The sequence below is a fragment of the Xiphophorus maculatus genome, chromosome 11, assembly GCF_002775205.1.
Source record: "Xiphophorus maculatus strain JP 163 A chromosome 11, X_maculatus-5.0-male, whole genome shotgun sequence".
In the NCBI taxonomy this organism is placed as follows: Eukaryota; Metazoa; Chordata; class Actinopteri; order Cyprinodontiformes; family Poeciliidae; genus Xiphophorus; species Xiphophorus maculatus.
The window spans coordinates 25,989,797-26,002,691 of record NC_036453.1 but is presented as its reverse complement, the minus strand read 5'-3'; the positions used below and the strand labels follow the sequence as shown (position 1 = coordinate 26,002,691).

General features: G+C 41.4%; 1 protein-coding gene across 3 annotated transcripts in view; it reads left to right on the top strand.

The window, feature by feature from the left end:
- Positions 1-7,249, top strand: part of zzef1 (zinc finger ZZ-type and EF-hand domain containing 1) — a 35,698-nt gene extending 28,449 nt beyond the window's left edge. For all 3 annotated transcript variants that reach the window (XM_014469423.2, XM_023341949.1, XM_023341948.1), the window contains exons 53-54: positions 3,149-3,220; positions 4,826-7,249. In XM_014469423.2, coding sequence (XP_014324909.1) covers positions 3,149-3,220; positions 4,826-4,906 — 153 coding nt within the window. In that variant the 3' untranslated portion in view covers positions 4,907-7,249. The remainder of the gene's footprint in view (positions 1-3,148; positions 3,221-4,825) is intronic.
- The last annotated feature ends 5,646 nt before the right edge of the window (positions 7,250-12,895 follow it).

Below are 12,895 nucleotides of genomic sequence, written 5' to 3'. Positions count from 1 at the left end.
CAATCAAAGTCAAAGAAATTTAAGAATTTGCCACTCAGTCAAAACCAATGCAGGATCCTTTAAGATGGAACAATTGTCCGCTCATATCCATTCGCATCGTCCCTTTTAATACTACTGGTTGTGTCCCTCACCCACTAGTTCTCCATATTCATGTATGAAATGTTCGGCCGTCTATAAGCTCCGAATCTGAACTACATTTGCTATTTGGCACCTTGATAACATTTGCTTTCTCCAAGATTTCTACATCTGTATTCACGTTACATCGTTGTTGGTTTTCCAAGATGGCTGATGGGTAATTTCTGTGACATCATTGCAGACAGTTGGTTTACTGCATGGAGTGGATAGTTAAATCAGTGCCTTCTTAGGGACAATACGGGCTGGCCCTCACAGAGTTGGAGGGAAGATGAGAAATAAAATGAATTTTTTTTTTAATCCTATATGTTTTTTTTTTTGTTGTAATGTTTTATCACAAAATCTGTTCTGTTTTTCACTAATTGTAAAATATAAGTTGAAACAAAGTATCTAAACGTTATTTGCCATGCTCATTCTTTCGAATGGCTGGTCTATCAAGCTGCTTTGCTTCTCGAGCTAGCTTGGAAACGCAAAACGGGAATGTTTGTCAGGAAAAAAAAAATGACGGAACCTAAAATAAGCCTAAGAATAAAAAGATACGAGGCTGCATTTATGCTAAGCGAATGGCATAATTACTAAATAATGAATAAATGCGGTTAAAAAAAATCATAGTTTCTATACATATTTTGTAGCATTATCTGTGGCTTTGCAAAGGGAGTCTCCGCCCAGAAGCTAATGGCTAATTTTTCTGGTCCGTCCATTGAAGAAAGTCCCACCTATTTTCAAGGGTGATGGGGGTGAGGTGGATATTTTTAGCAGCACATGACAGAAAAGAGGACAGAACAGAATTTAGTCGACATTTTTCTTCTTTTCCACCTCTGTGTATCTGTCTCTCCACTTGATGACCATGTTTTTCTCTCATCCCACCTGCTCTGGCTCTGGCTCTGGCTGGGGGCCAAAGCCCAGCCGTGCCATCTGCCAGACAGGCTCAGTGCACACTGCCTGGAAGAGAAGAGATGCTATCTAAACTTTAATTGATATTATCTCTATTTCTCGCTCTCTTTGTTTTTTTGTTTGTTTTTTTTCTTCTTTGCTCATCGTGCATTATTTAACTACATCAAGGGGATTATGAGTGCGTCATTAGCCGGGAGTTTCCCTAGCTGTAGATGCAGCTGGAGCAGACAGGCCCCGAAAAAACACCACCTCTCTGAAACCATCAGGGTCTGGCTGGGGAGACCCGAAGTGTCGGTTATGTCTATAAAATTACATCAACCGAGCGACGTCGCAGCTTGTTGTTCCCCAAAAAAAAAAAAAAAAACAGAGGAGAATGGCAGCAGGCGGACAGCAGGGGGCAGTAGCAGTACTTCACACAGAATGCCCTTCATGGACATTGCGGTCCTGCTTCTGCAATGATACAAGAAGGCGTCAGACTCAACGCAGCGACTTTCATGCTGCATCAAGAAAACTGCGGCGCTTCCACAACCCAAACGTGACGCATGCGCTTCTTAATCACAGCTTCAGACAAAAGGATTTGCCAAAAGTAAATAACAGCTGTAGGTATTGTTTATTCAGAAAAGTTGAATTCACTTCTCTAGATGCAAGTCACGGTTCTGCTGCGTTTTTTTCAGTCTGTCTTACTTTTTTTTTTTTTACATGATGTTGATTTCAGAGGGTTTTTTTTAATTTATACCAGTCATCCTGAAAATGGAAGGAGGCAGTGAAAGCCTTCATAAGATGTCGTAACATGCAAACCTCCACCAACTTTTACTGCCCTCCAAGAAAGTCCAGCCATCAGTTTGTCCACCATTCATCCAAAATAGGAAAAAAAAACAATAATAATAATAATAATAATTTGACCGAAATGTGTTGGAACGAAATGAAAGATGAATAAATGCAGGTGAGCAGCAGGTTGCCATCCTGTGTGACCATAGTGAGAAGCTTCTTGTTCATTCAAATGTGGCCATATTAGGTCTGAGCCTGCAGAAAGCTGGCTTCAAACATTCAGAGCTGTTCTCATCTACAGCATTGATCCCAGCTCTTTTGTCTGCACTTAATGTTCTGATCCCCTGAGATTCGGTGCACTCCTCCTCACCCCAGGAAGTGCGCGCTTTATATTTTGCAATCAAAACACAGTGTGTCACGCTCTGCTGACTGTACATTCGGTCCAAGAATGTTTTCCCCCAGCATAAACATTCGGCGTGCTGTGAGAGGAATTGGGAAGCGGGGCTCTGGAGTTCCTCTCCAGAGCCGTAAAAGCTCCATTTTGACCACTTTTCAGCCCAGTGGAGTCTTATCTCTGTTTATCTAAGATGAAATGTGTCCGCCCTTGCAGTGTCTTGCATGCGTTATTGGGATTTTATGTGAGAGATTCAGTGCAATGAAGTACACGCGGAAGAACAATGACGCATGTTTTCTGTAATTTATTTAAGATTTTTACCAAAAACAAAACCAAAAAAATCTGAAAAGTGTGGCATGCATGTATTTTCATGGCCCCAAAATCCATGGTGCTAATTGTTTTGCCTGCTTCAATAAGCAATGAATCAATTAATCGCATGATGAGTTCAAATAAAATCAATTATTTCCATTCTGGTGATTAATAGTTCTTGAAGGTCCTTCTTATTTGTGGTTTTAGTTGCGCTTGTTTCCGTTTTACATTGTTTTTGGTTGTTGTGTTTTATTTTGGATATTTAAAATATCTTCCAGTTCCAGTGTTAAGTGTTCTGTACAAAACCGGAGTTTATTCGTCTTTGAGATGGCAAACCTGTATTCTTATGCCAATGTCAACACATTTCTTGACAGTTGTCTCACAACATTATCGTTTATCACAATAATTACTGGAACAATTTATTGTCCAGCAAAATTTATCGTGATAATAGCGTTGCCACGATGCAACCCCTCTTCTATAACATTGAACAATCTTTCCAGCAATCTATAGTTGATTTTGATTTGAGAGTAACAGAAGTTTCAAGCCAAGCTCGTCTCTGAGGGTGTCGACGAGAACCATGAAAGTTGTTTTTCGTGTTCTGTTGCTCTCTTCTTGTTTTGCTTCAAATTCTCCTTGTTTCTCATTTCCCAGAAACAAGGAATCCTCCAGGAGTATTTGCTCGCCATGACGACCGACGAGCAGCTCCTCCGCCATACCGCTATGGTAAGAAATAATCTCCCGTTTAGTTTTCGCCGCCTTTTTATTGCCGGTTGCTTCCTGAAATCCAAATGTCACTCAGCGGAACCTCCCGGGTCGCGCGTCGTGGTCTCTGTAGTTCGGCGCGGCGTCGCCTGGATGACGGTAGCTCTCAGAAGCTGCCCCGCTCCCTGTAGCGTTATGCAACTCTCTTTCTACCACGCAGTCGCTCCGATTCAAGTCGCTGTGAGTCAGCTTGCTTCAGGAGTCTCTGCTTGCGTGTGAATCAGCGAGATGTTGACACCAAGCGGATCCCCTCGGCACCCCCTACCTCTTGTTATTTTTTTTTTTTTGTTTTTGTTTTTTTCAAAGCGCGTGGGCCGCGCTCACAGCTAATGCGTTTGATAATTACAGTCCATTAGCATCTGCGGCAGAGCGAGCCACGGCGTCCTCCGTACCGAGGGCCCCCGCGACGCACCGGCGGGGCCTGAAGGCGCTTCAGAGGAGCGGAGGATGTGGGGTGGTGGGGAAAAAACAAAACACCACTGTGGGTGGTTCTGCTGAACAGTTACCTAATACCTGTCGGGTGGAAAACAAAGCCGTGGGTAACTTGGCACACCAGGCGCAGGTTTGGTTTGCATGAAATTGGCTGAAGTTCAAATTTCACCAACTTTGTGTTTCGGTCCATTTTTCTTGCATTTGATTGGTCGGAAGATTGTTTTGAAACGATCTGAACACCTAAAATATGTGTCAAACTCAAGGATCAAGTCTGACTTAACTTCTGTGGCCTTCTGGACTCTAATATGACAGAGAATTAGGGCCATGATAAGATTATAGGAAATATATAAAGTTACGAGAATAAAGTCATTACTAATGTGAGAATAAAGTAGTATGAGAATACCGTCATACTATTGCGACTTTGTTCTCCTAATTCTACGGATTCTTTTTCATCATTTCAACTTTATTCTCATACGACTTCACGCAATTTAATTTTAATTTTTTTCTTAGAATAGCCGTTCTTCAGTCAGAGGCCTCTTCGTATTTGTTGCAAGACTGACTGCTGTCAGAGATCCTTCTCACAGACAGCCTCACCATCCACAGTGACAATTTGAAGATATTTTTGAATTGAATTGAATACGCCCTGCTTCATTATTTTTGGGAGAATCCGCTTTTCGACACAAGCCATACTAGTTCAGTGGTTTTCCAAATTGGTCTGTTGTGCACATTTATATTTTAACTTGTCAACTGCTAAACAGTTTTTTGTTTTTTTTTTGATAAAACTCCTGTTCTTAAATCCCATGGCTGCATAAAGATTTACTTTGCATTTCGATTACGTCTTTCCTGTTTTAGCTCTGTATTTGGTTAACAAATAACTGTGTATTTTTCACTGCATCCCCAGAACGAAGAGGATATAATTTTCTTTTTGACATGACTGCATTCGTTTAAAAAAAACACAAAAAAAAACAGCTTTAGTTTTTTGCAAAGAGAAACACTGACCAGTAATTATATTTAATTGATATTTAATTATCCTGAGCTATTTTGTTTTTGTTTTTTTTTCTTCTTTCAGTTCACTGATAGTCTGGAGTTACACTTACTGATGCTCTCTTTTTCTTTTTTTTTTTAACTCTTCAGGCTCTGAAAAACATCGCCGCCATCAGCCTGGCCATCAGCTACCCCAATAAATCCACTAAGCTGCTCAACATGGCCCCATGAGAAATTTCTCGGAAGAAAAACGTGGGAGAACGTTCCTGCGGGGCGACGCGTCCCAACTCCGCTGGTTGGTTTCACCAGAAAGTTGTGGGAGGAAACCGTCCCTCACCATCCAGTGCAGGTCCCCCCTCTCTCCCCTCTGTCGAGTATCTTCCCGTACTCTTCAAGAACCGCGTTGACATCAGCCGAGGACGGGAGCACCTTCCACACTTCTTCACAATCCTTTTTGCCTTAGAAGAATTCAGTATATCAGCATGTGCTTTCACAGATAGTAGGACAGTTTGTTTGGGGTTTTGTTTTTTTCTTCTTTCCTCCACTTGATGCTTGGCTAAAGGACATGAAGTGTGCCAAATTAGCATCCTTCAAGGGGAAGTGTGTTCTGTTATTTCCCTGCCTTTTTTTAAAATTTTATTTCTTTGAGTGCAGCAGCTACTCTGGATTACAAAGTTGATCGTGGTGAAAATGGGTCACCTTGGCAACTTGCATGTCTCAGCAGACATGTAGAGCATCCTAAAAATACTGTCCAGGACGTTGGAGTCTCATTAGTCACCACAGAGGGAAGGAAGTGACCCACTCGCTTAATCCGCTCGTTTCTTCATTCCCCCCATTTTTGACATTCATCGCTCTTTTTTCTGGCGACCCTTCATCATCGTCAACCTCCTCTGTTTGTTACTGTACTTACAGGAACAAATGATCGAACTGTACCAGTTCAGTTTGTAACCATAGATATAAAAAAATATTGTATGATTAACGCTTCTTTTTAAAATTTGGGCAATATGGCTCATACCCAGGGTGCCATCCCATCAAGGGGCGGCAACAGTCAAAAATAATCAGTTGTCCCTTAAGGAAGTTTTCAGTCGCCTCTTCAAATGTTGGTGGGTGCCTCCTTGTATTGTGCAAACTGTAAACAGAGATAAAGTAACGAATACGAGTTGACATTTATAAAACCTTTAGTCTGCCTGCAAACACCCAAAAGAACTCACGTTGAACGCTTCCATCGGGGTTAGAACGAACTCAGACTGAGACAAACGTGAAATCTGCAACGCATAGGGACAGATTACAGAGCCTTTTACACGCCGTTTTAAACGATGAAACCGTAATTTATTGAAACTGTTCAAAGCGAGAGTCGGGTTGCATTTATCCGCTGTGTGCATCAGACTTTATGAAACTCTGTTTGTTTGTTTTTTTAAGTTAATTCCTATTGGTTTGAGTCAAACCCCACTGCAACATCACACAGTTGCCATTGAAATTAATAACAGTGATCAATTTGCAGTTTAACTGGTTAACTGTTGTTTTATGGATTTGTTTTCACGGCCGTGATTCTTCAAGCGTAACGGAAACGTGAAGCTTTGCTGTTGATGCTAAAGAGGTAATGCGAGGAATAGCACGTGTGTAAAAACCCCGTATGTACAGCACGAGACCATTCCTAACACAGAGGTTACTATAGCAACGTAAAGTCTTTATACAGATATCTCATGCTACGTGTTAGAGTATAATTCCACTTTCATCCACACTAATCCCCCACCGTATTAACGTTACCATGCACATGTAGTCACGTCTGTCTCTTCCGAAAGAAAAACCTGTGCATTTACAGATTTACTCTCCTGTTTCTCAAATAAAAACCATTTATATCCGTAGTTTTATGCCAAAGAAACGTCTCATTTCGAGCCATAAAACATCTCGCAAAGAGCAACCGGAGGAGGTAGCGATGCTTCGCTGTGATTTGCTGGGGCGGTGGAAGCATTTACACGTCACTCGGTTTCATTTCTTTCTAGATTCGCTTCGATTTTTTTTTTTGTTTGTTTTCTTCGTTTCGCCGTGGGCCCCCCGACATGGGCCGCGGGACGGCTCGGTGACTTAGTTTACGCAAACATCAGCTGCAATGAGGAGAGAAGAAGAAACGTGTGGCCTCCGTTTGGCTTCCGTGACGCCTCACCTATCTATGACGTGCCTATGGTTCTAAGTAAAGCGATCATGATTTATTTCATGTTATTAATTATATTTTAAATAAGAAATATATTGTTTAATTGAAGTTTTTTGTAACTTTTTAGTTATTTTGTTGGGTTTCTTTTTTTTTGCAATGATGCTTGATTTAAGGCTAACTAATTTGAATGTAAATACCTGTGAATATCAGTTGCACAGAATAAGAACTTTGATAATGACCCCGTTTAAAAAAAAAAAAAAAAAAAGAGAGAGAGAGGGAGCAGAAAACTTTATCTGACACAAACCAGATGGACACTTTGAATCCAATTTTGTATGCACGGTGTTGTCACACTTCAAACAAACGGACTGCTTGGGTTGAAACGTGATCCATTTTAATAAAAACAGAAATGACTTAAAAATGAACATTTCTATCATCTTTTTGTGTTTGGGGCTCAGGTGGGAATTTCTGCGCTGCAGCAAATTGTGAGTTAATGTTGATTATGGCGACACACCGCAACAGGGACACAGATTGGAGCTGCTGTGACCACATGATTACGCAAATTGTAACTATCCATCCATCCATTTTCAAACACCCTTGTCCCTTAGAGGTGTCGGGAGGGCTGCTGGTGCCCATCTCCAGCTAACGTTCTGGGGTTCACCCTGGACAGGTCGCCAGTCTGTCGCAGGGCAACACAGAGACAGACAGGACACACACACACACACACACACACACTCACACCTAGGGAGAATTTAGAGAGACCAATTAACCTGACAGTCGCGTTTTTGGACTGTGGGAGGAAGCCGGAGAACCCGGAGAGAACCCACGCATGCACAGGGAGAACATGCAAACTCCATGCAGAAAGACCCCGAGCCGGGAATCGAACCCAGGACCTTCTTGCTGCAGTGCTACCAACTGCGCCACTGTGCAGCCCGCAAATTGTGACAATAAAAATAAATTTGCTTAATGGAAACACGGTGATTTTGAAACAAATGTTTTTTAATAAAATGTTTTTCATGCTACGATGAGGTGATTTTTTTCGGCTGTGTTGAAATTGGTGCATTTCGCAAAACTACGACGCCGCATTAGGGCCATTGTAGATGGGGAAAAGAAGGAGTACATTTCCACCAAAATGTTTTCAAACTTAGAAATGCCCATATTTTTGGGTGGATTTTTATTTTTTTATCTATCTACATTGAACTTAATATGTATTCTACCAAACTGAAATGGAAACCCTGTTTTGCATCACGAGACTCGTGATCAACAACCGGATGTTGCTACTGTAACGGAAAAGACAAAGACGACAGGAAGTAGATGGATTATGGCACCACATATTTTTTCACCATTTATTGCGTAGAAAAACCTATTGACGTGTGATTTTAACTGCATTCCTTATTTAATGGAAACATTAAATTCATTCAATGTTTTTTTGTTTTTTTTTACATTAGTGGAATAGAGTTTTCGCACATTTGTTATGGAAATGCAGCTAATGAACTAAAGGGAGCTCATTCCTTTTTGCTTCAAGTTCTTCATTTCCTCCCAAAATAACTATTCGTTTTGTCACAGAAATCTCCAATGGTTTCAGTGTGTCAGCCTGCCTCCACAAACTCAAATAGTTAATCTCCCGTAATTTATTTAGTCCTGATAATTCATTGGTATGCCTTTTTTATTTTTATTTTTTCCCCGCTCTGGGCTCGGTCTTATCAAAGGCCCTCTCAGCCTCCCGCCTGGCTCCGCTTATCTCTCCCATGCCTGTAATATGGAATCTCACCGACAGCCCTGATGATGAGAGTGATGATCACTGGGGCGATAATGACATCAAATGGAGGAAATACTCAATAAGGCCCCAGATGATTCAGTGCCCCTCTGTGCCGCCGTAGCCTCCACACTGCCGTGACTCAGCTCTCCTCCTACTGCTCCACTCTCCTCCCATTTAGCTCCTACGCATTTTTAGTGGTTTGCACAAATCCCCGCTGTTCTCCTTTTTTTGTTGTTGTTGTTGTCAGGGGTACACATTAAGCTAAGTGGAAATCCTAGTAAAGCTGGGATTTGGATAACATCAGAAAAATCTCATTTGAGTTACAGTAACACCAATGTCCTTGTAAATACTTGGAGATATTAAGTTTACATTTAAGGAGACAATTTTTTCCTCGTTTTTTTCATTTATTTTTTCTTTTTTTTTGTAACTGTTTAGGCTCTGAATCTGAGTCCAGACCAATACTTTATTGAAATGAATGAAAAGCTGGAAAAGCTGCAGAATGCAACTTTTATGTATGAAAAAAAAAAATTTCTTACATATTTGTTCAAATTATCATTATGTTGGGGCAGCATAATCCCAACATAACGATTATGTTTGGGATCATCTATAGAAGAAAATTGAGCCTTTCTGCATTCTCTACTCCAACCAATCAGAGCCAGGCGGAGGGGTTTAGCGCTGTCAATCATGCTTGTGTTCTGCTCAGGCCCTCCTCCTTGCTTTCTATTACACTACAGCTTGTTCACCAAGGATGCTAAGGCTAGTAAGCATGGCAGCCTATTACGGTGGATAAATTGTTTTAAGTTGTTTCTCTGCCATTAACACATTTAACAGTGCGTACATGAGTGTGATTGACAGCGCTAAGACCTCTCCTCCTGACTCTGATTGGTTGTTTTTAACCAGGACCGGTGCATTTCTTCAGACAGCAATAGTAGCTCAGTTCAGAGGTGAAGGAGCTTGATCTATTCACAGATCATCTGACTTTTACCATACTGTCACTACATGTTTATGGTTTTAATAAGTATGGTTTGTTAAAATATAAATATTTAATTAAACTGCATGTTTCATCAATAACACAATCTACATTTGCGTTGTGATTGTATGAAGTTTAATTCAGCCAGATAGAAAGCTGCAGAGTTGCAGCAGCCAGTACAATCTCTCCTAACTTTGTTGGGTTGGAAGAAACAACTGGACTGTAAAAGGGGAGAACCCAGATTTGTTAGCTCCACAAAACGATGTGCTTGGCCTAAAATATGATTTTTTTCCAAGCCATGACAAAAATGTATCCGGCGGTTGCTGAGAATACGGGGGACAGAATCCCAGACAGCTGGCCATCAGTAAGTATCCGGGTTCTGAATTTCATTAGGGACACCAATGTTGATCATTTTAAAAATGAAATTATAATAAACCGTCATGGTCATTTCCCCTTACAAACTTAATTTAATGTCCCGGTGCAGCAGCTCTGCCATACTCTGACGGTTACTCTCCCTTTTAACAACAAAGTTTCGCCCATCTGTCCAGATGAATGTTGCTTGCATGGTTGCTTGTTCCGTTTGTCTCCCTGTTGGCAACGTGACAACGCTGTATGCTGCCTCTCGCAGAATGACCGAGGAAACGAGGAGCAGCCCCTCCACGACACCGCAAGGATAAGTGAGAGTAGACGTTGGAAAGATGCGTGCAAATATGCGAGGACTTCTACAGTGCAAACATAAACTCTGCTATAATTTGAGTTGACACTTAAACTCAATTTTATGTTTCCAGTGGGACAATGATCCCAAAACACTGGCTCTTTGAAAATAAGTAGCCAGTTTTATGTATTGTGAGGGATTTATCCCCTCCCTAACAGGTGCTGTTTTTGTACTTCCTATATTCTAATTTATCTGGTAAATGTATTGCTTTTGTTTGGAGGAAGTAACTTGCTTTATTTAATATTTTGTTTTAGTCATTCTCTCTTCTCTTTGAGTTTCACCTGGTCATGTGTTGCCATGGAAGCGCGCCCATGAGCAGTGCTGACAAGAACCTGGTGTTTTCAATCAGCCTCCCTGGGAAAATCCATTGCTTGAGAGGGAGGGGAGACGTTTTTTGGATTTTGTTTGGGCCCAGATTGTTCTTGTTTTAGTTTTGAAGTTGTTAGTTGTAATTATGTAAATATTTATTCTAGGAATATAGTTTAGTACAAATGTTTTTTTTTCTATCTGGAAATGTAAATGTTGTCTCCACCCCTTAATTAGTCCAGGTAGGAGCCAATGCTTTAAAAGCCAGGTGGTTTAGGTCAGAGGGAGTCACTCCCTCCTGTTGTTTGAATGCATGTGAACTGGAGCGAAATGTTTGAAGAACTGCACAGAGAGGGGGGGAAAAAAATTCAAAGCTCTACAATTTCTGGATTCTGTCTGATTTTTCATCGCAAACCAACGTGTACTTTCCAGGCACAACGTTTCATTTTATGGCACAATCAAGAAAATGTTACCTTGAGTTGCTATGAAAATGCTTTACATATCAAATATGACTTAAAAGAAAATTGACTTCATAATTTATTGCCTGGAAAGAATTCACTCTAAACCTCAATTTTTTTTTAAACTTCATTGCAGTTTCTATTGATTCATCTCACATCCTTAAAACAAAAGAGATTGACGCAATCCTCAAATTAATTTCCCATGAAGACTGCATATGATTGTATCTTCAAGCTGCTCTTCAGTGTCTCTAAATGATTTCGTCACTCATCAGATGGCTCCCATGTCGCCTCTCTAGCTTACTTTTCATGCTGTGTTTGAGGTCAAATTAAAAATATGAACTCCTTCTAAAGGACTCAGTCTCTTTAACGTCTCCAAACGGTCACGCTCTCTCTTGCTCTTTTCCATTAACCGAGTGTTTTTACGTGCTGGGGGGGGGGAAGGGGGGGTCCACGCACCACACTGCTTCTCTGGTCGGTTCCCGGCCTCCTGTCGCTGAATCCCTCTGCCCCTTTGACCTTGTCCACACCCGCAACCCCTGCTGACGGAATCGCTCCCACGCCGAAGGAAACTCCCTCATTGACCTTGTGGTAATGGTAATGAGACCTACTTCTTCACGTCCTCCGGGGACGCGAGGCCGTTTTGAGGTCACCTCTCTTGAGGCGCGGGGATAATTGGGCGCTTTAAAAAAAAAAAAAAAAAAAAAAAAAAAAAAAAGAAAAGAAAGAAAGAAACCTGTGAGAATAAGACGCAGCGAAGGCGTACTCCCCGTATTTAGCACATCCTATTGTCTGGTTGCGCTGGGAGAGAGAAGCTCGCTGGTTTTGATCTCATTTCTGGCCTCTCCTCGATCTGGGTTGGAACAGCCACCTGTGGCAGCGGGAGAAAGCGGACGGGAATAGATGGCGGTGGCTTTCAACATGACAGCCCCGCTGCAGAGCGCGTCAACTAATCGCGGACATTAGGGTGAGAGCCGCGTATGTAATGTGACGCGAGAGGAGATGAACTGCCCCGCCTGTGTGTCAAATGGAAAGCCCCGTGTTTATCCGCAACCCCTGCATGGCTCCCAGCTGGGCCAATAACTGGCAAATGAGCTCGAGGACATGGGAGGATGGACCGAGCTGCTGATTCTGGGTCAGAGCCGATGTGCAAGAGACAAATGTCCTCGGAGAGCCCATGCAATAAACCGTTGCTAAAAACCGTTGGTTCGGCGCGGCGCTGTGACGATTCATCGAATGATTCAGATACATCGATTATTAAAATTCCTTCAAGACAAGTTGTCTGCCTCGAGGCTGCATTAAGTTACGTTTTACGATTTAGCGCACTGTGTCCCCGTGTTCTGACTATCAGAGCTACCTCGTCAGATTTTCCTACCTTAGTCCAAAACTCCTACCGTCATGTTTACTAACAGGAAACCATAGCGGGTTGTGTTAATGTTTAATACATTGGATAACATTATTTGAGTGACGGGACGGGACTGAAGTGGAGTTATGCTTGGCATTGGAACAATTTATATACCATAAGAAGATCACTTCCTTCATCTGAATTTTCTTCCCGTTTAAAATAAAAAGCCATAGATGTGTGCTCTAATGCTTTTATTAGAATATCCTACGTTTTTAAAAATATTTTTAAATAGAGAGGTGTTCGTAAGAATAAAACAGTATCAGACAGGGGAAACAGGTTTTTATTGAAATTAAATTAAACACAGATGTACAAATACAGATCCTCGCAACTCTTTTTTTTTTTTTGCGCATTAATTATTATTAAGCCAAAAATATTTTGAAGTATAGGGACAGGGTTATAAAGCCTGGTATAAATAAAATAAAGCTTACCTTAATCTTCGACGAAATAAAACACATGAAACA